Below are 23196 nucleotides of genomic sequence, written 5' to 3'. Positions count from 1 at the left end.
TGATCTGTGGTGACTACGCTTCCTTTGAAACTCTGGAATCGCCTCTTCTTCAGTTTCTTCCAAGCTATCTGCAGAGTCACTATCATCAGAGCATACAGAACTAATTGTCATCTCTTGTACACTGGATGATTCATGACGTTCTCGTCTTGAAGCTTCCGCTAAGAGGCGTTTTTCTTTTCTATGATCTTTATCAACTTTCTTCTTGTCAACACCACCAAATGAGGCTACTCTGTCAGATTTCATTGACTCTAAAAATACTCTATCTTCCTCATTCTTAATGTTTGTCATTGCATCTTTTGTCCATACACCAAAGGTCTTATCAAGACGTTCATTCATGGTTTGCAACTTAGCCAAAGTGCTTGGAGATTCTCGGCGAGAAACAGGTATTTGACGCAATTTGTTATTGTCATTAAGAAGGTCAAGTATTAGTTTGCAGCATTGATGGTCTGAAAGCATAGGAATATTTGCTTTAGTGTAGAATTTTTTCAGCTGGATAAGGACGATGCTGGCAGATTTCCATTTCAGTGGCTGAGTTTGTTTGCCTTCACATATTTCTTTCTGGATGTACCACATCACGCATCGAAGAACCTGCCGGCAAGTTGGGAGGCGGACTCCTGTCAATGTACCATCTGCTTCTGTAAAAGCATTGCCAAGACCAAAAATGGCACTTGCTAATCTGGTCTTCTTATCTGCCATCTGAAAGAAAATAAAGGATATTATTAGACTACTAGTATGGGACCCACGATTAGACCTCCGATTTCATTCATGTAAAAATACAAACTAATTATCAAACCATCGTTTTTTGCATAAAATTGTTATATTTGTATTCCTCTCATCAAGACCTTCAATTTGATACCAAACATGACTAGGTTTGGGTGTAAAATAACAAAATCAAACATTTTTACATAGTGCGGCCCCGAAAATGGCCCTAAATATATAAAAGTGGCCGGTGGCCACCCAGGACCACCTCTGATTTCATTTATTTTTTGCATACATACTTCTACCAACAAGTGTAACATTTGAGAGAATAGACATTAAAATCCAAAAACCTAAGGGCGTTTGATGCACCCTAATGTAGGTATGTTTGTATGTATGTATGTAGGTAGGTATGTATGTAGGTATGTATGTAGGTATGTATGTATGTAGGTATGTATGTATGTAGGTATGTATGTAGGTATGTATGTTTGTATGTATGTATGTATGTAGGTATGTATGTATGTATGTATGTTTGTATGTATGTATGTATGTATGTAGGTATGTATGTATGTATGTATGTATGTATGTTTGTATGTATGTAGGTATGTTTGTATGTATGTATGTATGTATGTAGGTATGTATGTATGTATGTATGTATGTATGTATGTATGTATGTTTGTATGTATGTATGTTTGTATGTATGTATGTATGTATGTAGGTATGTATGTATGTATGTATGTATGTAGGTATGTATGTAGGTATGTATGTATGTATGTATGTATGTAGGTATATGGATATGTCAGAACCTCATAGAATTGATAACTGCTTGGTAATTTTTTTGCTTCATTGTTGTATTTTTTTTCATCTTCCTTCTTTGCAAAGTGCTTTGAGATTTTGCTTGATTAAAAAAATTGGGTGATTGAGTCTTAAATAGCACTGAATAATTGATGGAATGCCGACTGAGATGGGCTGGACATTTGGTGCGGATGGGACAAGAGAGAATGGCAAAGAGAGTGGACAGGTTGAGGGAACAAGGTTGGAGGAAATGAGGTGGACAACGGTTGACATGGGAAGATTGTGTGAAGAGGGATATCAGTAAGGTGGGAGCGATTGTAGAGGGGAGCGGAGGAACAACGTAGTCGAGGCAGGGCAGGAGCTTGGTGTTATCGGACCTTACCTCTTGTAAAGGGAAGAGGAGGAGAACAACAAAAATAAACTTTGTCTGCTACTGAGGTAAATGCAGGTGTCCTTCATTACTTTGAGCATGCTGATTCCAAATCCGATGTCAGAATCGACTCAGCAGGTCAATTGGTGATGGTGATGTCAGCAGCTCACATCACCAAGGTTAGCTCATGTTTGGGTTTAAACCCCCCTGATCGTGTGTCTCCATTGTGCTGGTATCTCGGTGGAACCTTTCACAATGCTCATTGTTCACATCACCAAGGTTGGCTCATGTTGGGGTTTAAGCCCCCTGATAGCGTGTATCCATTGTGCTGGTATCTCGGTGGAACCTTTCACAATGCTCATTGTTCACATCACCAAGGTTGGCTCATGTTGGGGTTTAAGCCCCCTGATAGCGTGTATCCATTGTGCTGGTATCTCGGTGGAACCTCTCACCATCCTCATCGCTCACATCACCAAGGTTGGCTCATGTTTGGGTTTAAACCCCCCTGATCGTGTGTCTCCATTGTGTTGGTATCTTGGTGGAACCTTTCACAATGCTCATTGTTCACATCACCAAGGTTGGCTCATGTTGGGGTTTAAAACCCCCTGATCGTGTGTCTCCATTGTGTTGGTATCTCGGTGGAACCTTTCACAATGCTCATTGTTCACATCACCAAGGTTGGCTCATGTTTGGGTTTAAGCCCCCTGATAGCATGTATCCATTGTGCTGGTATCTTGGTGGAACCTCTCACCATGCTCATTGCTCACATCACCAAGGTTAGCTCATGTTGGAGTTTAAACCCCCTGATAGCATGTATCCATTGTGCTGGTATCTTGGTGGAACCTTTCACAATGCTCATTGCTCACATCACCAAGGTTGGCTCATGTTGGGGTTTAAACCCCCCTGATAGCGTGTATCCATTGTGCTGGTATCTCGGTGGAACCTCTCACCATGCTCATTGCTCACATCACCAAGGTTGGCTCATGTTGGGGTTTAAACCCCCCTGATAGCGTGTATCCATTGTGTTGGTATCTCGGTGGAACCTTTCACAATGCTCATTGCTCACATCACCAAGGTTGGCTCATGTTGGGGTTTAAGCCCCCTGATAGCATGTATCCATTGTGCTGGTATCTTGGTGGAACCTCTCACCATGCTCATTGCTCACATCACCAAGGTTGGCTCATGTTGGAGTTTAAACCCCCTGATAGCATGTATCCATTGTGCTGGTATCTTGGTGGAACCTTTCACAATGCTCATTGCTCACATCACCAAGGTTGGCTCATGTTGGGGTTTAAACCCCCTGATAGCATGTATCCATTGTGCTGGTATCTTGGTGGAACCTTTCACAATGCTCATTGCTCACATCACCAAGGTTAGCTCATGTTGGGGTTTAAACCCCCCTGATAGCGTGTATCCATTGTGCTGGTATCTCGGTGGAACCTCTCACCATGCTCATTGCTCACATCACCAAGGTTGGCTCATGTTGGGGTTTAAACCCCCCTGATAGCATGTATCCATTGTGCTGGTATCTCGGTGGAACCTCTCACCATGCTCATTGCTCACATCACCAAGGTTGGCTCATGTTGGGGTTTAAACCCCCCTGATAGCGTGTATCCATTGTGTTGGTATCTTGGTGGAACCTCTCACCATCCTCATCGCTCACATCACCAAGGTTAGCTCATGTTGGGATTTAAACCCCCCTGATAGCGTGTATCCATTGTGTTGGTATCTCGGTGGAACCTCTCACCATCCTCATCGCTCACATCACCAAGGTTGGCTCATGTTGGGGTTTAAACCCCCCTGATAGCGTGTATCCATTGTGTTGGTATCTCGGTGGAACCTCTCACCATCCTCATCGCTCACATCACCAAGGTTAGCTCATGTTGGGGTTTAAACCCCCCTGATAGCGTGTATCCATTGTGTTGGTATCTTGGTGGAACCTCTCACCATCCTCATCGCTCACATCACCAAGGTTAGCTCATGTTGGGGTTTAAACCCCCCTGATAGCGTGTATCCATTGTGTTGGTATCTTGGTGGAACCTCTCACCATGCTCATTGCTTACATCACCAAGGCTGGCTGGGAGGAAGTGCACCTGTGAATGAAGAAAATACAACCTCAGTGACATACGGCAACCCACTTCTTCAAAGGTCTTTATCATATGCTGAACCAACTCGGCACAGTGGGCTGCTCTGTGGGTCCCCAGGAAATTGTGGACGACCAGTTTGAAAGCCTCCCATGCAGCCAGACCAGCGTGTTCAGCTTTAAGTGGAAGATTTTTCTGCCACCGCCACACCATTGGGACGACGAACGGCATCGACGTTCGTTTGCCATTAAACCATTGTGTCTGTCCACAGGTACAAACAGTGCAACATATGTGTGGTGCACATGTCTTATCCTGATCGCCCACCTTGAAACCTTGAGACGATTGGTTGTTTTTTTCCCGTTGTGGATGATGCGTATACATGCCACATACGAAGCAAAAGCCGTCTGCACTGTTCAGACGCGTTCGTTTATTCATATCGATCTGAAATAGCTAACTCTGAGGGCCTTTCTCTCTCTCACCGCAGGCAGGTTGGTGGTCTTTCTGTCTTCCACCGACTCCTCTCCGGCCTTGCTCCCCCAGCTCTCTCTGGCCTTGCTCCCCCAGCTCTCTCTGGCCTTGCTCCCCCAGCTCTCTCTGGCCTTGCTCCCCCAGCTCTCTCTGGCCTTGCTCCCCCAGCTCTCTCTGGCCTTGCTCCCCCAGCTCTCTCTGGCCTTGCTCCCCCAGCTCTCTCTGGCCTTGCTCCCCCAGCTCTCTCTGGCCTTGCTCCCCCAGCTCTCTCTGGCCTTGCTCCCCCAGCTCTCTCTGGCCTTGCTCCCCCAGCTCTCTCTGGCCTTGCTCCCCCAGCTCTCTCTGGCCTTGCTCCCCCAGCTCTCTCTGGCCTTGCTCCCCCAGCTCTCTCTGGCCTTGCTCCCCCAGCTCTCTCCGGCCTTGCTCCCCCAGCTCTCTCTGGCCTTGCTCCCCCAGCTCTCTCTGGCCTTGCTCCCCCAGCTCTCTCTGGCCTTGCTCCCCCAGCTCTCTCTGGCCTTGCTCCCCCAGCTCTCTCTGGCCTTGCTCCCCCAGCTCTCTCTGTGCTCTGTCCCCCAAATATTCCTACAGGTCGCACAAGATCTGCCTGCAACCCTCTTATGGTGAAACTGCCAAAATCAAGACTCTCTGCTCACCTTCACTGCTTCATTCTTCTTTTCTCCCGCCTCTGGAACAAACTCCCACACTCCCTTCAATCCCACTCCTCCCTCCAGGTCTTTAAAACAGCTGTTCGCCACCATCCCTTATCTTCCCCCATCCAAAACCTTGATCTCTTCCACGCCCGCGAATTCACCCCAAATCCACTTTTTTTGAAATACCAACTTCTGTCCTGGAAGTTCTTGCAGTGTCCATGTATTTTATACTTCTCCCACCTTCCCACCCCTTACATCCCCCCTCCCCCCAAGCCCTCTCCCTCCCACAGATCTCCCGATGTCCCTGTTCTCTCCTGTTGTACTTGTGTGCTTCCCCCTCTCTCCCCATCTTGTCTCCCACTCCCTTTATTATATGTTTTATGTGTCCGTTTGTTTTTTTGTTGTTAATGTTAGCTCTTACAGGAGCCTCGATCTTGTATACAAAAAAAACCCACAACACCGTTTCCCAGCAGTGCACGAACACACAGAATGACATCCCTATCCACGTGTCCTGGTCCTTAATACAGGAAATATATTCCTCTGAAATACGTGAAGACACTGGGGTTTATACTTTGATTTGAATAACTGACCTGCAACAATCCCCCTCCCCCTCCCCCATACACACCTGACGATACAAACTTTCAAACACATGTGGGTGAAGAAATGTCTAATACCATTTATCTTGTGCACGGCATCGTTTCTCTTTTCGTTCTTGCATACAGTTTGGTTCATTAATTTATGAAGTTTTGTCAGTTTTTCTTGTGTAACTTGTCATTTCTGATTGTTCTAAATAGAGGTGGCCAATGATTGCTGAGCAGGAAATGACGTCGTGGTACGAAAGGAATAACAGAAAGCGAAAAGATGTAAGTGCTGGTCATTGCTAAAGGTGGTGTAAGAGGTGTCATTGCTAAAGGTGGTGTATGAGGGGCTGGTCATTGCTAAAGGTGGTGTAAGAGGTGTCATTGCTAAAGGTGGTGTATGAGGGGCTTGCCATTGCTAAAGGTGGTGTAAGAGGGCCTGATCCTTCAGGGACCATAAACATGTTTAAAATGAATGCTAAAGCTCACAATGATATTGAGTTGCCGCAAACACTGCCGAGCCATCACGTGGTACGAGCGCCCACGAGCGTTTTTGTGTTTGGACCCGCTATGTTATATATGAGACTAGCTGAATGCACCCGGCGTTGCCCGGGTTCTATCAGAATGAATTGAATCTTCTGTACATCGGTCTGACGCGAGCCCAGTATCAGTTTGTGCTCAACGATTCCTTGTTCTTTCTTCTGTCGGGCTCCGCGAGAGAGAATTTTGAAAGTAGAAGAAGATTTATTGCGAAAAGGGGCCAGCCCAGCCGCAGCGGCCTCGACCGGGCTCGACCTGCCTCGCCACCTCGCCTATAACCTTGCCAGGACCATCCCGACATTTTTTGTTTCAGAGGTTTCCTCCAATCTTTCACCGTTCAGGAGATTAGACAAACAAACACCTGGATATTTCACCGCGTGCAGACAAACAAACAAACAAACAAACAAAAACTTTCTTTTTTGTATATACTGTATATATATCTATATATATATATATATATATATATATATATATATATATATATTAAGAACCCCGCCTCCTCCCCCATACCACATCCATTAGGAAAAGTAACCGCAAAGAGTAGAGGAACAATGTCATACTTGTTCCTTTTAGCCTGAGCACAGATTTCATTTCCTGCCTTTCATCTTGAGGTGATCAATTTCTCACCAGCACGGCTGCCCTACTTGGATATGGTCACCCTACCTGGATATGGTCACCTTACCTGGATATGGTCACCTTACCTGGATATGGTCACCATGCTCTCGTTATGGAACTCTCATCCTCTTTAAAAATTGGCTCTTTCCATTCAAGATAATTTTTAGCCGCATCGCAGACGCTGCTCATAGAGTGCCCTCTGCTGTTGTTGTTGTTCTTCTTCTTGTTCTTCTTCTTCTTGTTGTTGTTCTTGCAGAGAAGACAAAACCTCAAAGCTCCACCCATTCTGGGAACCATAGCTCCACCCATTGTGGGAGAGGCTTCATATAAACAAATATCCACCATTTTATTAACTCGCATAGCTTTGAGGCCTGTTTTGTAGGCCCGTGGTGTCTTGCTCTCTCACACAGTTTTCTTTCAAATCAAATTCGATATATCATTTCATTTTTCACAGTCGCTAACATAGTTTTGGACTCGGTTGAAAAAAAACGTGAAGAAAATCCGATGAAAGTTGCCCTTTATAGAACGAAATGAATTCTCAAAGGCCTGTAACTTCAAGTCCATTGAGATATATATTTTTTACATCGCGGCATGGTCAGTCATACACCGCCCGAAATAACAGACGGGAAAATGCCGAGATATATTAAAAATTCGTCCATTTGATGACAATCGTCACGATGAAATATTTAATTTATACGTCGTCACAATAATGTGGAGAGAGGAGCATAGCTTTGTTCACGTGTCGCCACACACGGGAAATTGCCGAGATATATTTTTTTTAAATCGCGGCATGGTCAGTCATACACCGCCCGAAATAACAGACGGGAAAATGCCGAGATATATTAAAAATTCGTCGCCACACACGGGAAATTGCCGAGATATATTTTCACTTTGCACAAAAATAACATCAAGTAATCGAATCAATAGGAATGTCCTGTGCCTATAACATCGACGTTATAGGCACAGCTGCATCTAGGCATTGTGTAACATCGACGCGGCTTTTGTTTTAATTAAAACTTTTTGTACTTGTTTTCCACAAGTAACAGCTACATTGCTCTCACCGTCCTGAAATGGTCTAATAATATGTGCGATTGTGCGGGTTCTTTTTTTCAGGTGCAGATCATTGAAAATTTTTTGGAAGTTTTTCCAAACTTTCAGCATCAATCCGAATCGTCCAGGTTCCTTCTCCACCACTATTGTAAGAGGTGTTGTTGTGTTTTGCCATCCGATGGTGCCTGGAACCTCGAACAGCTTCTCGTTGTGTATTCCCAATTTATGGGAATACAACTCATCCTATTTTGCCTTCCTTCTTATAGATTTTGAAAACGATTTTCCAAAGGCCAAGACTCTGTATGAACGCACGAAGGCTGCTCACCTGGAATTGGACAACCAAACGCTGAAACAGTTGGCCATCATGTATAAGAATTCCTCGGAGACATTGCCCTTTCCAGAACCTCCTGTAAGTCCATCTACAAATGCATTACAACAAGTAACAAATGGGGAACATTTCCGAGTCTCCCTGCTATGACCTTGTTTTATTTCATTCATATTGTCTGCTAAATTCACTGAATCCTGTCGTTTCACCAGGTAATCCCACCTCAAAGCACAGCGCTAGAGTGCTCCTTCCAAAAAAAACCTCTTTTGTAATCTTTTTTAAGTTCAAGCGCGTGTGTCGGTGGAGCAACAGTGCTGAATGATTTTCAATACGTCTCAGAGCGGTTGTGAAACATTTTCATGGGTCACCCCCTTTTACACTAACTCCCTGTATGTGACCCCCATGGGGATATTTTTATGGGTGACCCCCTTTTACACAGTAACTCCCTGAATGTGACCCCCCATGGTGATATTTTTGTGGGTGACCCCCTTTCACACAGTAACTCTCTGAATGTAACCCCCATGGGGATATTTTTCTGGGTGACCCCCTTTTACACAGTAACTCTGAATGTGACCCCCTTAGGGATATTTTTATGGGTGACCCCCTTTTGCACAGTAACTCTCTGAATGTGACCTCTTTGGGGATATTTTTATGGGTGACCCCCTTTTAGACAGTAATCCTCGAGTTATAATATATCTTACGCATTTACACGCCTAATTTTTTTGGTATATCTCGTCAAGGCTCATGGAAAAGTTAGCACAGAATGGATCATGACACTACGTAACAAAAGTAACTAAAACCGTATTCGGAAGTTAGAGGGCCTACCTCCGCCAGGCTGAACAATCTATGTTTTGTTTACCACTGAAAAGCCGGATCTGGATTTGCACCTGAACCAAAATGTAATCGGCGTGTTCTTGTCGCCGAACCAACTCATCCACCTTTGTTTTGTCATAATCCGTCTGCAACTTTTTGAGATATCTTGCTGTATACCAGTTTTATTCCAATGACTCTAGTGAAGAATTACTTAAAAAATTCACTGATCTGAATCCAGATTTGATTCTTTACCAAAATTGAATCGGCTTTTCCTTGAAACGCACCCAACCTCTCCAATAAGTTTTGGCTGAATCCATCCACAACTTTTTGAGATATCCTGCTATATATTGTTTTTGGCAAGCCTGGTGTTGGGCTAGCGGCTAGGGTGCCAGCTTAGGATCCTGGGTTCGAATCCTGGTCGATCGCTGAATTAACGCCAGGGGGGTTGACTCAGCCTGTCATCCTTCCGAGGTCGGCAAATTGAGTACCAGTTCACCGGTAATTCCCTGTTTGTCGTAAAAAGGCGACAAAAAGGGTTGGCGGCAGGAAGGGCATCCGGCCTTAAAACATTGCTTCAAAAAGGGGACAAACAAAAACAACAACAACCACGGTGCCCGAAAAAGGCCAACCCCCGCTTTGCGGGGAAAAACGGCCTCTAAAGGTGTTTTTATTTATTTATTAATGTTTTTGGCCCTATCATTCAATGGTGAAGAATCACTTTAAAATTCTAGTATGCATATCCAGAACTTCACCAATATCTAATTGTTTCGTCCTTGTCCCATACTCAACCTCGCCACCAAATTTTCACATTTCCACCCTTTCCAGCCTTCGTTGCTGCTCTACATTCATGACCCATGTCTCGCTCCCATAAATCATAACACTTCTCACACATGCAGCAGACACCTTTCCCTTCAGCTTCAACGGCACTCCCCTCCTCGTCAGCACGCCACTCAGTTCCCGAAACTTCTTCCATGCATGTCTCACTACAATGAGACACAATGTAAGACACAATGTTATGGATAACGCTATTTCCTGTGACAAAATAATGTCACTAAAACTGTTCCTGTGTGTGAATATGCATCTGATCGTGCCAGGAAGTAGTGCAAGAACTCTTTGTAAAGGGCTGCTCGTACGTTCACCAATAGCTCATCTGAAAGCACCATCGATGTTGACTCTATCATCCTTGCTGAAGGACGATCTTGTTTCAACTACCCCACATCTGTCTGCATCCACTTTTTTTTTTTTGTGATGTACATCCAACTTGATTTTGCAAATCTCTGACCTTATAAGTTGGATCTATTAAGGTTGAAAGTTTTTCCCTCGAAGTACGAGTGGCATATGGAGATCATCAGATCTATCAAAGAACAACCCGGTTTGTCTCACATGACAAGCCATTTCATGTTGAATTTTCATGTCACATGACAAGCCATTTGATATCACGTATTTTTTGGTGTTGTTGTTGTTTAGCTTTAGTTTGCCACATTGCAGCATGAATTCTGCCCTCTTCACGAAGTATAAAAACGCTTGTTACTGCCTATCCCCGAGAGAGTCGCTTTACTCTTGTATTACAAAAAAGAGATCCGCGTATCATCACCTTTGTTGCAGAGCTCTCGAGGGCTATTCTGAGCATGCACCTTTAAATGAAATTTGCAGCTTGTATGGCGACCGATTGTACTTAGGTTTTAGGAAAATATTGTCGGCATGGATGCACAACATGCGTCAATGCAGCATTAACATGGCATGGATTTTAGGAACTGTATATCGTCACCTTCGTGCCATTCTTGCTCAAGTCGAATTTTATCGAAAATGACATTTTGTTATCCGGTGATTGGTTGTTGTGTCTAGTTACTGTCAATTCATAATAGAATGTCTATACACGTTTTTTTCGCCGAAAAAAATGTGTTTGTTCAACTCCGTGACATTTCTGCTTATCGAGTGTTCGTGCCATTTCCGCTCATCGTATATCACCGAAATAATGACTCCTCCCATTAAATTCAACGACCCCTAACCCATCTCTATAACGCTAGTTAGAGATTACCTAAAAAAAACTTGTGTATATTTGAAAACAAAGCCAATGTATCATAAAAATTAATTTCTTGATTATTCGTTCCAAAGGGTCGTCAGCATTTAGGTGGAACCGTGAGCAATATTGTCTCTAGCACTTCTCCGTGCCATAATTGCCCAAGCCAAAATTGCTCACGGTGATTTACCCAAGCCAAAATTGCTCACGGTGATTTGCCCAAGGCAAAATTGCTCACGGTGATTTATAATCTCTGTTATTTATAAATTTAGCTTAGTTACATGTTTCTCTACAATTACATGCAATGATAATCTAGGTTTTCTTCACTTAACAGAATTTAAATTCAGTACTGATCCAGATGGCTGAAAAAAATACGTTTTTTGTGATTGTCGTAAACGCTTTTTTCGACTTGAGCAAGAATGGCACAAAGGTGATGATATTATCTTTTCAAATAATTAGGAGGGCAATCCTCTCCTGGGCAGCAAAACTCGTGGACAGCCACAAAGTTAGGAAGACAATCCAATGAAAAACTGGAAAGCCGCAGGACCCTCTGGAACCATCATTGATATGACAAAAACTTCAGGAGAAGATGGTGAGGAATTGGTTCACCAGCTCATACAGAAAGAATGGGAAGAAGAGAGAGTGCCAAAAGCCTGGGATAGCCGCATTATAGAGCCTATCTACAAGCCAAAGGGTTATCCTTTAGAGTGTGGCAACAATAATGGAATGAAATTGTTTGAACATGTAATGAAGCTGTTAAAGAAAGTAGAGACAAGACTGAGGAGGGTGCTGGGGATGAATGAGATTTAATTTGGGTTTGTACCAGGAAAGGAAACTATTGATGCCATGTTCGTTATATGACAGATGCAGGAGAGGTTTGTTGAAGGCAACAAAAAGCTAGACACCTTTGTTGACATCAAAGTCATATGACCGAGTACCCAGGGTACGAATGTAAGAACAGAAAGAGGTGAAAGGTGAAATAGAGGTAAGACATAGGTGAAAACGAATGTAAGAACAGCAGGTGGATTGACCGATGAGTTTGAAATCAAAGGGAGGCGCAAAGCTCCCCTCCCTTTATATAAGGGGTCGTTTCTCTGTTTGCAGCTTTAACAAGGCGACTGAAAATACGTTTCTTGGCTTCTACTGGACAAAATCGGCTGCAAATTTCAGAAGTAAATGCTTTGTACGTTGAGGTAATGTGTTCCACATTTCAGCAACATCTGTTTATGCATTCTTGAGTTATATTTAGAAAACCCTCAATCACGTTGGTGTCCGTCCGTCCACCCGCCCAAAATGTGTTGGCGCTAATATCTCAAGTACTATACATTGAAACTAGCTGAAACTTGGTATACACATCGGCCAATAGGTCTAGTTAATGGCTTTCAAAACAAATTCCACCGAAGTGGTATATTCTTTGCTTTAAAATTAAATATATATAATTATATATAAATAGTTATACATAAATCTATATAAACAAGCATTCTGAGTATTGTGCTGCAATACATGTCCCCTACCGAAGTTCAAAGTGCCATAACTTTGTCAAAAATGATCAAATGTGCAAATTTATGCACGGTTGATGCTGGTTTTCAAACTTGATCTGCGTTATGCTGAGACACATGTGTGTACAAAATTTTGTTGAAATCAGCCAATGTTTGGTGCAGTTATCGTACGGAAACCAAACTGTGACAGACGAACAGACGGATCTAATTAAATATGCAAATTTATGCACGGTTGATGCTGTTTTTCAAACTTGATCTGAGTTATGCTGAGACACGTGTACAAAATTTTGTTGAAATCAGCCAATGTTTGGTGGAGTTATCGCACGAAACCAAAGTGTGACAGACGAACCTCATTAAATATGCAAATTTATGCACGGTTGAATGTGGGCGCGGATAATGTGAGACCGGGTTATCCTGACCGGGTTATCCTGACCAGGTTATCCGCAGACCGTGGAAGCTGGGCTACTTCTGACGCGTACTGTGTATACTGCTAAGAGGGCAGAGTATCAGATACATATTTAAAGAAGTATTCACACAGATTATACGCACAGAAGCATATGGTAAAGTGACACTCCAACCTCCCTAGATGTATTGTTGATTTATTGGTAAACTATGTGAATTCAATGTATTCTTGCCTGATATGAAGAATTGTGTCAATGGAAACAAAATTCAGTGAAAACGTTTTTGACTTGATGCTTATTCTAGGAAAGCATTTTAAAGAACAGTCCACGATTACAGCATATTGTACACAAGGAATATTAACAGCTTTGACTTACCGCACTCCAAATTATAGTCCGGAAAACTGTTGGGGAAATTACCAAGGGTTATTTACCTACAGGTTATGAATCGTTCCCAATCGCTAATTACCTCAGGACGGGCTCACCTGTGATTCGCACCCGGGACTTCGATTTATACACCTCGCAGACAGGTCAGCAGAAGCACGAGAAAATGTGTTGTTTTTCAAGATCAATGATCGATGTGTATATATATATGTTGCTCGGCTTGGCTCAGCCCCTCCTGAAAGAGTGCGCTGTGTCGCGCTTTTCACGTTCGCGAGACGAGGCTGAGGGCGTGCGTTGCGGCTTGAGGAGAACTCTAGAATAAACAAAGTGCCATAACTTTGTCAAAAATGATCGAATTTGCAAATTTATGCACGGTTGATGCTGGTTTTCAAACTTAATCTGAGGTATGCTGAGACACGTGTGTCACGCCTCGCCTCGTTGATAAGCCCGCAAGGTCTATCAACCCTCGACTCTGATTCTGCAACTGGACCTGACGGCATCAGCCCACGGGTCCTAAAATCCTGTTCTTCTGCTCTTTCACTCCCTCTCTCTGTTCTCTTCACGCTCTCTTTTGCTCAAGGTCATCTTCCATCAGACAGACAGACAGACAGACACACACACACACACACACATATTGTGTTTTATATGGTCGATCGGATATGATAGAAGATAGATATGATATGATATTTATGATAGATAGATATGATATTTTATATGATAGAAGGGGTGGGAGGGGGAGGGGCAGGAGGAGTGGAGGGGGAGGGGAAGGGGGAATGGGGGGGAGGAGGGGAAGGGGAGAGGGAGGGGGGAAGGAGGGGGGTCGGCAGTCTGCAGCCTCCTCACTCTCTGCAGACCTGGACAAAATCACAGACTGGGCAAACAAGTGGAACGTGTCTTTCAATCCTGACAAATCTCACACTCTTACGATGTCTCTCCGAAAAGACTGACTGGACAACCCTCCCATCCACTTTCTGAATAATCCTCTCCAAGAAGTTCTGTCACTCAAGCTTTTGGGTCTCACTATCTGCCATGATCTTTCCTGGGAAAACCACATTTCAAATCTGGCCTCCAAAGCCAGTCGCCGACTGGGCATCCTCCGTCGTGCGAAGTCCTTCCTTGGCACACCTGAGCTCCTCACCACATACAAGGCTTTCATCCGCAGCTCAATGGAATACTGCTCTCCCCTTTGGGCTGGTGCTCCTGCCTCACACCTAGCTCGTCTTCACGCTGTTGAAACCAAAGCGTTCAGAATCATTGGAATCTCCCGCGATGAAGCTAACTCCAAGGGCCTTTCACTCACTCACCACAGGCAGGTCGGTGGTCTTTCCGTCTTCTACCGACTCCTCTCTGGCCTTGCCCCCCCCCCACCCCCCCAGCTCTCTCTGGGCTCTGTCCCCCAAATATTCCTACAGGTCGCACAAGATCTGCCTGCAACCCTCTTATGGTTAAACTGCCAAAATCAAGACTCTCTGCTCACCTTCACTCCTTCATTCCTCTTTTGTCCCGCCTCTGGAACAAACTCCCTCACTCTCTTCAATCCCACTAGAAAAGTCGATTTTTGATGGTTTTATTACATTGTTCGCTTCCTTATAGGGTGAAATGTCATACATGTTTTTATATTATCACATACATCATGAATTACAAGTTTTCCAACAAATTTCAGAATCTTCGACCTTTGACCTTTGAAGGTCACAAAGGCCAAATTTTCAAAGTTGTCTTTTTGTACTTGTCCTTTCTCTTCTGGGCAATATCTCAGGCACATTTTGAGCTAGGACACTGATATTTGGACATGCCAATGACCAAGTGGTTTAGCTGCAAAATATATTTTTGATTTATTGATGAATCAATTAATCAATCAATTATTGTACACCTCTCCCTCCAAATACAGTCTCTATGAGCTGAACTGCCGCATTGCCGGGCGCCGGAGGTGCCCCGGCAATTCCGCGCTGGAGGATATTTAATTATTTGGCATGGGGGTGGTGTACTTTGAATGTATCTGGATTTGTTGTACACCGCACCTTTCCTATGCCATCTCCAGGTGCTGCATAACGCCGTTGCCGGGCACTGAAGGGTGCTCGGCAATGACGCACACTGAAAGGTAGTACACAGTTTTCACTTTGGTTGTTTTCTTGGTTGTCCGGGCGATATCTCAGCCACCCTTTGAGCTCGGAAGCAGAAATTTCGGCACAATAGTGAGGAAGTACTTTGTCAAAAACACTTTTTTATTTTTTGATTCATCAATTAATTGATGAGTTACTTAATTATTATGGATTAATTAGAAAATGCCAAAAATGCCTAGAAAATGCCAAACAATAGAAAATAAGGGGCATTCAAAAAATATCGTGTGCATGCTGGACTACCCTTGTCCTGAGGAGGAACCAAGTAATGGTGTAGAAAAGTTCATATAAAGGGGCGTCATACATCTGGCAAATAAAATACATTTACTTCTTCATGCAGGTGTATGAATCAAATTGGCATAATATGTATGACTCAAATCATACGTGGATTTTAACCACAAACCTCCATAGCAGGGTGAGCTTGACACCTTCCTCACCTGTGACACACTCGGGCATTTTGTGATGTCGCAGTTACCTACAATCTCCTTTTTATTATTTTCTGACATATCTAATTTGAATGACAGAGATTTGTTGAGGCATTACTTGTGCAAATTACTGCGATGAACTTTCACATTTGTCCTAACAGAACGAATGTTGTTTGCAGGAGTTGCTTTCACACTACACGAAGGAGTGGAGAAAACCACAGCAGCATGGAGAACACAACGAGCCTTCGTCGAGTCTGAGATAATGTCACAAATGATTTGGGTGGATAGGGGGGGGCAAGGCAGTGGGGGGGAGGGGGGGGTGTGGGGGTCTGAACATCCCTTCGTTAGGTCATCTTGGCCTGTTTGTGATTTAATCTTTTCCCACTAAAGTAAAAATTATATGTGTTTAAAGTGAACTTTCATTTTATGCAAAATTGTGTAACACTGCATAATAATTTCCATTGGTCATGACAAGTGGCTCTGAATGTGTCAAATAAAGTTTGTATGTAAAATGATCCATCAGATGGTCACGTGAACCGGTTGCAATATTCGAAAGAATATTTAAAATATCTAAATAATTTAAAATATTGGTTTTCATTTCAACTACACCCAGTATTCCACTCTTTAGGAAAACGTTCGTGGAACTGTTCCATTGTGTAATTGAAAGTTTTAAAACGATGGAAAACTTGTCCTGTTTTGGACATCTGGCTCTTTTCTGGCTTTTTGCCAAAAATAGCATTATAACCTACAAATGAAAACTGAGGTTGTAGCAATGGTCAGGTTAAGGTAAACAAAAGATTAACCCTCTGTTGGAGGTTACAGTCTGGAGAAAGGAGTTTTATGCTGACCTTTGAAAGTGGAATGATCAACCGCATGAAACATTAAACAATGTCCGGCAGGTTTTCATTTTAACTACACTCCGTATAGCACTCTCGGTGCTTTGGATATGACAATAACGGCCCTTGTGCTTTGGCTCGAGTGTTGGAGATGCCGATAGTGTTGGGAGGTTTTGATTCCACACAATCCAGGAGAGGCAGATGTGATGCTGGGTCACCAGGCCATGAGGGAGTGCGCTACTCCCTTGAACGATAGACAAATGTCTCCTGGGCTGTGAGTAGTTCTGGTTTTCCAAGGAATGGCTTGGAACAATGGAGGATGTCTACTCTGCAGTTGGCTTTGGGGAACATATTTGCTATATGCTCAGCCTAAGAGAGGTCAAGACTGATGGTGAGGCCAAGAAGTTCATTTGACTGAACGTCTTACAATGGCTAACCATGGAAATTGATAGGTGGGTTCATTGGACAAACCTTCTGGAACAATAGGTGGATAGAGATTTGCCATTATTGAAACACATCGTTGCATCTACCAGACCAGCATCTAATCTATTCCAGATCAGCAGAGAGTGATGCAGCTGAAGTCTGTTAGTGGGATGGTGTACTTGCTATTTGCCATTCTTGGGGAAAACGCCAGGGGCATAGAAAAGAAAGGACATTCTATACCTTGTAGAAAATGCCAAACAATAGAAAATATGGGACATTCAAAAAAATCTCATGTGCATGCTGGACTACCCTTGTGTTCTTAGAAGGAACAAAGTGAAAAGTTCTTTTGAAGGGGTGCCCTCCTACATCTGGCAAATAAAATACATTTACATCTTCATGCAGGTGTGTGAATCAAATTGGTGCTCCTTTATATTAACTTTTCTAGAGCATTACTTGGTTCCTCCTCAGAACACAAGGGTTCCTGTCCTTTCTTTTCTATACTTTTGCCACATGGCACATACCATATAAAGGAGCCTTTTCTATGCGCCTGGAAAATTTTCCCAAGAATGTCCCTTCTTTTCTATAGTTTGCCACATAGCACATCTGCTATACAAGAGAGCCGTTGGTCTGTGCGTGTCGCCATTTTTCTCAGAGATTGCTGAACGGATCTTCGGCAAATTTTCAGAGGTTCATCATTGAGTGCTTGGGAATGTTTTACGCAAAAAAAAAAAGTTCTTTTTTGGGGGATTTTAAAAAAATCGCTCTATTGTGCCTCACCCTTTTTCATTAATGACAGTTATATACAAGTACACATACACATAAATAAATACAAAACGATCACCAGACATTTGAACAAAAATAATCAAACAATTCCGGAAGTGGTCATATTTGGTGGAAAGGCTTCTTATTCTTTCTGAACGTCATCATATTTAACTCGGAAACATGATCAATGGCACATTCACCAGCAGATATTCAACAAAAAGGTAAAATGATGATTTGACATTTGTGATGGATTCTGATTTGGATGTAATTGCTTTCCCATTATATTTGCCATCATTTCAAGTTTTTTTTAATATTATTTATTTATTATTATTATTAGTTTTCATTATTTGCGCACTCCCTCGCCCCTCCCTCTCCTGCCTCATCGGGGGAATTTTTCCCAAGAATGTCCCTTCTTTTCTATACTTTGCCACATGGCACATACCATAATTAAAGGGGCCTTTTCTATGCCCCTGGCATTTTTCTCAAGTTGGCTGTCAGACCACATGCGCAATGACATCATAAATTTACATTCTCAAATATAATTGTTTTGTAGATCACGCTTGAGCAATTTCAAACTGATCGGACGAAGCATTGTACTTGTTGAATTATGACGTTATAATTAAGGCACCAATGACGTCATCGTTAACAACACTTATTCCCCATGTGGAGTTCTTTACAATGAGCCACGTTAAAATTTTTACATGAAGCGGTTTCAGAGATAGAGGTGCAACGTTTGGCACCTGCACCACGTGATCTATGATGTCATAATTATGAATATAAAATTATACAGGAGGAGTTGCTCATATGGTGAAACTTTCCTGTCAATCAAACCATCGGTTGTCAAAAAAAAAAAATTTTTTTAATGCAGACACGCACATACGTACGCCTGACGGGGTATGGTCTTCACCTGTTCAAGAACACACCCAGTCACAATTTGATAGACTGATTATTGCCCTTTTTATGTGCAGCACTGGTCCCTGGTGTTGATCCCTGGTGTTGGGCTAGCGGCTAGGGTGCCGGCTTAGGATCCTACGATCCTGGGTTCGAATCTCGGTCGATCGCCGAATTAATGCCAGGGGGGTTGACTCAGCCTGTCATCCTTCCGAGGTCGGCTAATTGAGTACCAGTTCACTGGTAATTCCCTGTTTGTCGTTGAAGGCGGCAAAAAGGGTTGGCGTCAGGAAGGGCATCCGGCCGTAAAAGACCAAAAAACAACAACTACCACGGTCCCCGAAAAGGCCAACCCCCGCTTTGCGGGGAAAAATGGCCTCTAAACGGTGGTTTTTTTATGTGCAGCACGGAGGGACCAGTTCCCAGATATGCCTTGAGAACCCTATTTCCTGGAAGCATAGCAACAAGCAACAACAACAACATGCATTTTAAGGCAATTTTCCCTGCTAGAGCAGGGGTTAGCCTTGCGGTCCCCATGACAATCTTCTCCATTTTGCCCTATTTTCTGCATCTCTCCTTGTTAACCCCCTTGCCCGCATTTCTTCTTCCACCATCTTTAGCCAACCAAGTCTTTCTCGGTCTTCCCCGTCCTCTACTTCCTTCTACATTAATTTCGATCACTCTTCTCAACCAGTCACTTTCATCCTTCCTCAACACATGACCAAACCATCTCAACCTGTTCCTCTTCACAGCACCCATCACAGGCTCTATTCCCATCATCTTTCGCAATTCATCATTTGTCTTCCTCTCTCTCAACGATACTCCGCACATCCATCGAACCATTCACATTTCCACCCTTTACAGCCTTCGTTGCTGTTCGACGTTCATTACCCATGTCTCGCTCCCATAAATCATAACACTTCTCACACATGCAGCATACACCTTTCCCTTCAGCTTCAGCGACACTCCCTGGTGTTATTATTATTATTAGTTAATTAATAATTAGTTAATAACAAGCTCTTAGTACCGACCCCCTCATCAGCACGCCACTCAGTTCCCGAAACTTCTTCCATGCACATCTCACTCGAGCAACCGTTGCCGAGTCTGATCCACCTTCTCCATTCAGCATGTCTCCGAGGTAGCAAAATGTTTTCACACCTTCCAGGTTCACGCCGTCTCCAAGATCCAACTCAACATTTCCTCCATCTGCAGCTCCCTCTGTGCACACCTTACATTTGAATGTAGCTGCCACACTGGTAAATGACGCTCTCAGACCACTACATTTTTGATGAACCCACTCAGCGCACATTGTACATTGAATGGAGTTCACTCTGACACCCTTCCTGCACACAGCACACGGCCACTTCCCAGTTCTTTCCACCTCACCACATGCTTTACCACTTGCCATCACCTTCGTCTTTCCGATATTCACCTTCAGACCTTTTGTCTCCATACATTCCTTCCACGTGTTCATCTTTTCCTTCAGTCCATCCATACTTTCCGCAATCAACACCAGATCATCTGCATACAACAACTCCCACGGTAAACCCTCCTTTACGTTCTGAGCCAGCACCTCCATCACAGCTACAAATAGTAGTGGACTTAGTACCGACCCCTGATGCACTCCCACCTTCACGTCAAACTCACCACTGTTCCCGTCCTTCGTCCTTACAGCTGTGCGCGCTCTTTTGTACATTGCCATTACTACTCTGATCAACCATTCCTCCACTCCTAACTTCCTCAATGCCCATGTCAATACTTTGCGTGGAACCCTATCGAATGCTTTCTCCAGATCAACAAACCCAAGAAACAACTTCTTCCTCTTCTCCATGTACTTCTCCTGCAACTGCCTCACAATGAAAAGCGCGTCTGTCGTTCCTCTTCCTGGCATAAATCCAAACTGCATTTCGTCGATCTTCACTTTCTTCCTTATCCTCCTCTCCAACACCCTTTCCAATACCTTCATTCCATGCTCCAATAACTTTATCGCTCGGTACGAGCCACACTCCAGAGGGTCACCTTTCCCCTTGTATAGAGGGACGAGGGCACTCAGTTCCCAATCCACTGGAATGCGGCCTTCTTTCACCACCAGATTACAGATCTCTGTCATTCTCTTCACACCCCAACTTCCTGCTGCCTTCAACATATCTCCCACAACTCCCGTCGGCCCTCCCGCTTTTCCACTCTTCATTGCTTTTATCGCTTCCTCAACTTCCTTCTCAGTTATCTTCTCTGCCGGTCCTAAAACTGGGTTACTCTCTATGTTGCCATCCCATTCATTCTCTGTATTCAACAGCATTTCCATATATCTTTTCCATCTTCCTTTAATTCCATCTGGGTCGACAACGATTTGTCCCACTTCATCCTTCAAGCAACTCACCCCCATCACATCACACCTCTCTTTCGCTATGTGCTTTGCAATCCTGAATACCTCTTTCTGACCCTCTTCCGAATCCAAGCGTTCTCCGAACATTTTCCTACATGCCTCCTGCGCCTTTGCTACCTCTTTCTTTGCAGCCTTCCTGGCTGCCTTATAACTTTCATGCTCTGCTGTTTCTGCTCCCGTACCCTTCGCCTTCTGCCACTCCTTGACCTTCTTCCTCTTCTCGTCAATCCTCTTTCCAACTTCATCATCCCACCACCATGTTTCCGAGTGCCTCGGTGGTCCTTTTGTCCATCCACATACCTCACCAACGGCTCCCAACAGACTAGCTTTCATTGACATCCAACCACTTTCAAGCTCAACCACATCATCATTTACCCTACTCAGCCTCTCTTTTAATGCCTCCCTTACTGTCACCTCTTTCAACCTTCATTCTCGGTTGGTACTTCACCCGCCGAGCTCTCCTCGCACCTTTCACCCTTATGTCGCAGACAACCAAGTGGTGCTGTGAAACAGCCTCCTCCCCCGGGATCACCTTTGTGTCCCGGAGGTGCCCCCTATCTCGCCTATGCACCATCACGTAGTCAACGGTTGTCGTCGACCCACCTGACGTGTATGTAACAATCTTATTGTCCTCTTTCTGGAACTGAGTGTTACAAATCAACAAATCAGCTCCATCAGCAAACTCCAAAATCCTTTCACCTTCTCCATTTCTCACACCATATCCGTAACCCCCATGAACTCCCTCAAAACCATCCATACTCCTTCCCACATGTCCATTCAGGTCTCCTCCCACCACAACAACTTCCTCATCTTTCACGTTTTCCATCAGCTTGTCTATCGCACACCAGAACTTAATAATAATAATAATAATTCATTTATTTTGTATAGCGCTTTTCCAGAAGCCCAAAGGCGCTTTGACAGAGTGGAAAACATAATGCATAACAATACATGAAAACAACAATTGCAAAAAGACAAGAATCAATAGGGAAATATTTAAAGCAAAAGGAGGGAGAAGGAGAAGAGATAGTCAGGGGTTAAATGCTGTGGGTTGAATGTTGAATGCAGTGTTGAACAGGTGGGTCTTTAGTGATGTTTTGAATGTGGTGAGTGAGGAGGAGTCTCTGATGGTGTGAGGTAGTGAGTTCCAGAGGGTGGGAGCAGCGATGGAGAAGGCCCTGTCCCTCCAGGATCTGAATTTGGTCCGGATGGGGGGGGGGGTCAGGAGGTTGGTACCAGCAGAGCGGAGGTTGCGGGTGGGAGTGTGTCTGGAGAAGAGGTCAGCCAGGTAGGATGGGGCCAGGTTATGGAGGGCTTTGTATGTCAAGAGGAGGATTTTGTACTGGATTCTCTGGGGGATGGGGAGCCAGTGAAGCTTGTAAAGGACGGGGGTGATGTGGTCACGGGTCCGGGAATGGGTGAGTAGACGGGCAGCGGAGTTCTGAATGTATTGGAGTTTATTGGTGATTTTTGCGGGTGAACCATAGAGGAGGCTATTGCAGTAGTCCAGACGGGAGGTGATGAAGGCGTGGATGAGGGTTTCTGCAGCCGTGGAGGAGAGGGATGAGCGGAGACGGGCAATGTTTTTCAGGTGAAAGAAGGCTGACTTTGTGATCTGTTTAGTGTATTTGTCGAAGGAAAGGGTTTGGTCAAAGATGACGCCAAGATTCCGGATGAGAGGGGAGGTGGATACTGGGATACCGTCGATGTTGAGGGCAAAGTTATGGGTGGATTTTGTGAGCGTTTTTGGGCCAATGATGATTATTTCAGATTTATCACAGTTAAGCTTGAGGAAGTTGATTTGAAGCCAGGATTTTATTTCAGTGATGCAGTTTGTCAGGATAGAGTGGGTGTCGGTGGAGACGGACTTGGTGGAGATGAAAAGCTGGATGTCATCGGCGAAGCAGTGGAATTGGAGACCATGACGGCGGATTAAGTGACCGAGGGGGGACAGGTAAAGGATGAAGAGGAGGGGGCCAAGAACTGAACCTTGGGGGACACCTTGGGGGAGGGGAGCAGTGGGGGATTTGCAGTTATTGATGGAGATGAACTGGCGTCTGTCAGAGAGGTATGA

At 44.1% G+C, this 23196-nt stretch overlaps 1 protein-coding gene across 1 annotated transcript in view; it reads left to right on the top strand.

Annotated features, from left to right (window-relative positions):
* Positions 1 to 16342, top strand: part of LRPPRC (leucine rich pentatricopeptide repeat containing) — a 210322-nt gene extending 193980 nt beyond the window's left edge. The window contains exons 35-38 of the mRNA XM_068127929.2: positions 5858 to 5926; positions 7910 to 7994; positions 8113 to 8255; positions 16007 to 16342. Of these exons, the coding sequence (XP_067984030.2) occupies positions 5858 to 5926; positions 7910 to 7994; positions 8113 to 8255; positions 16007 to 16090 (381 nt within the window). The 3' untranslated portion in view covers positions 16091 to 16342. The remainder of the gene's footprint in view (positions 1 to 5857; positions 5927 to 7909; positions 7995 to 8112; positions 8256 to 16006) is intronic.
* The last annotated feature ends 6854 nt before the right edge of the window (positions 16343 to 23196 follow it).

The sequence above is a fragment of the Myxine glutinosa genome, chromosome 9, assembly GCF_964187855.1.
Source record: "Myxine glutinosa chromosome 9, kmMyxGlut1.1, whole genome shotgun sequence".
Taxonomy (NCBI): domain Eukaryota; kingdom Metazoa; phylum Chordata; class Myxini; order Myxiniformes; family Myxinidae; genus Myxine; species Myxine glutinosa.
The sequence above is the reverse complement of the archived record's forward strand: the minus strand, read 5'-3'. Positions and strand labels throughout refer to the sequence as shown.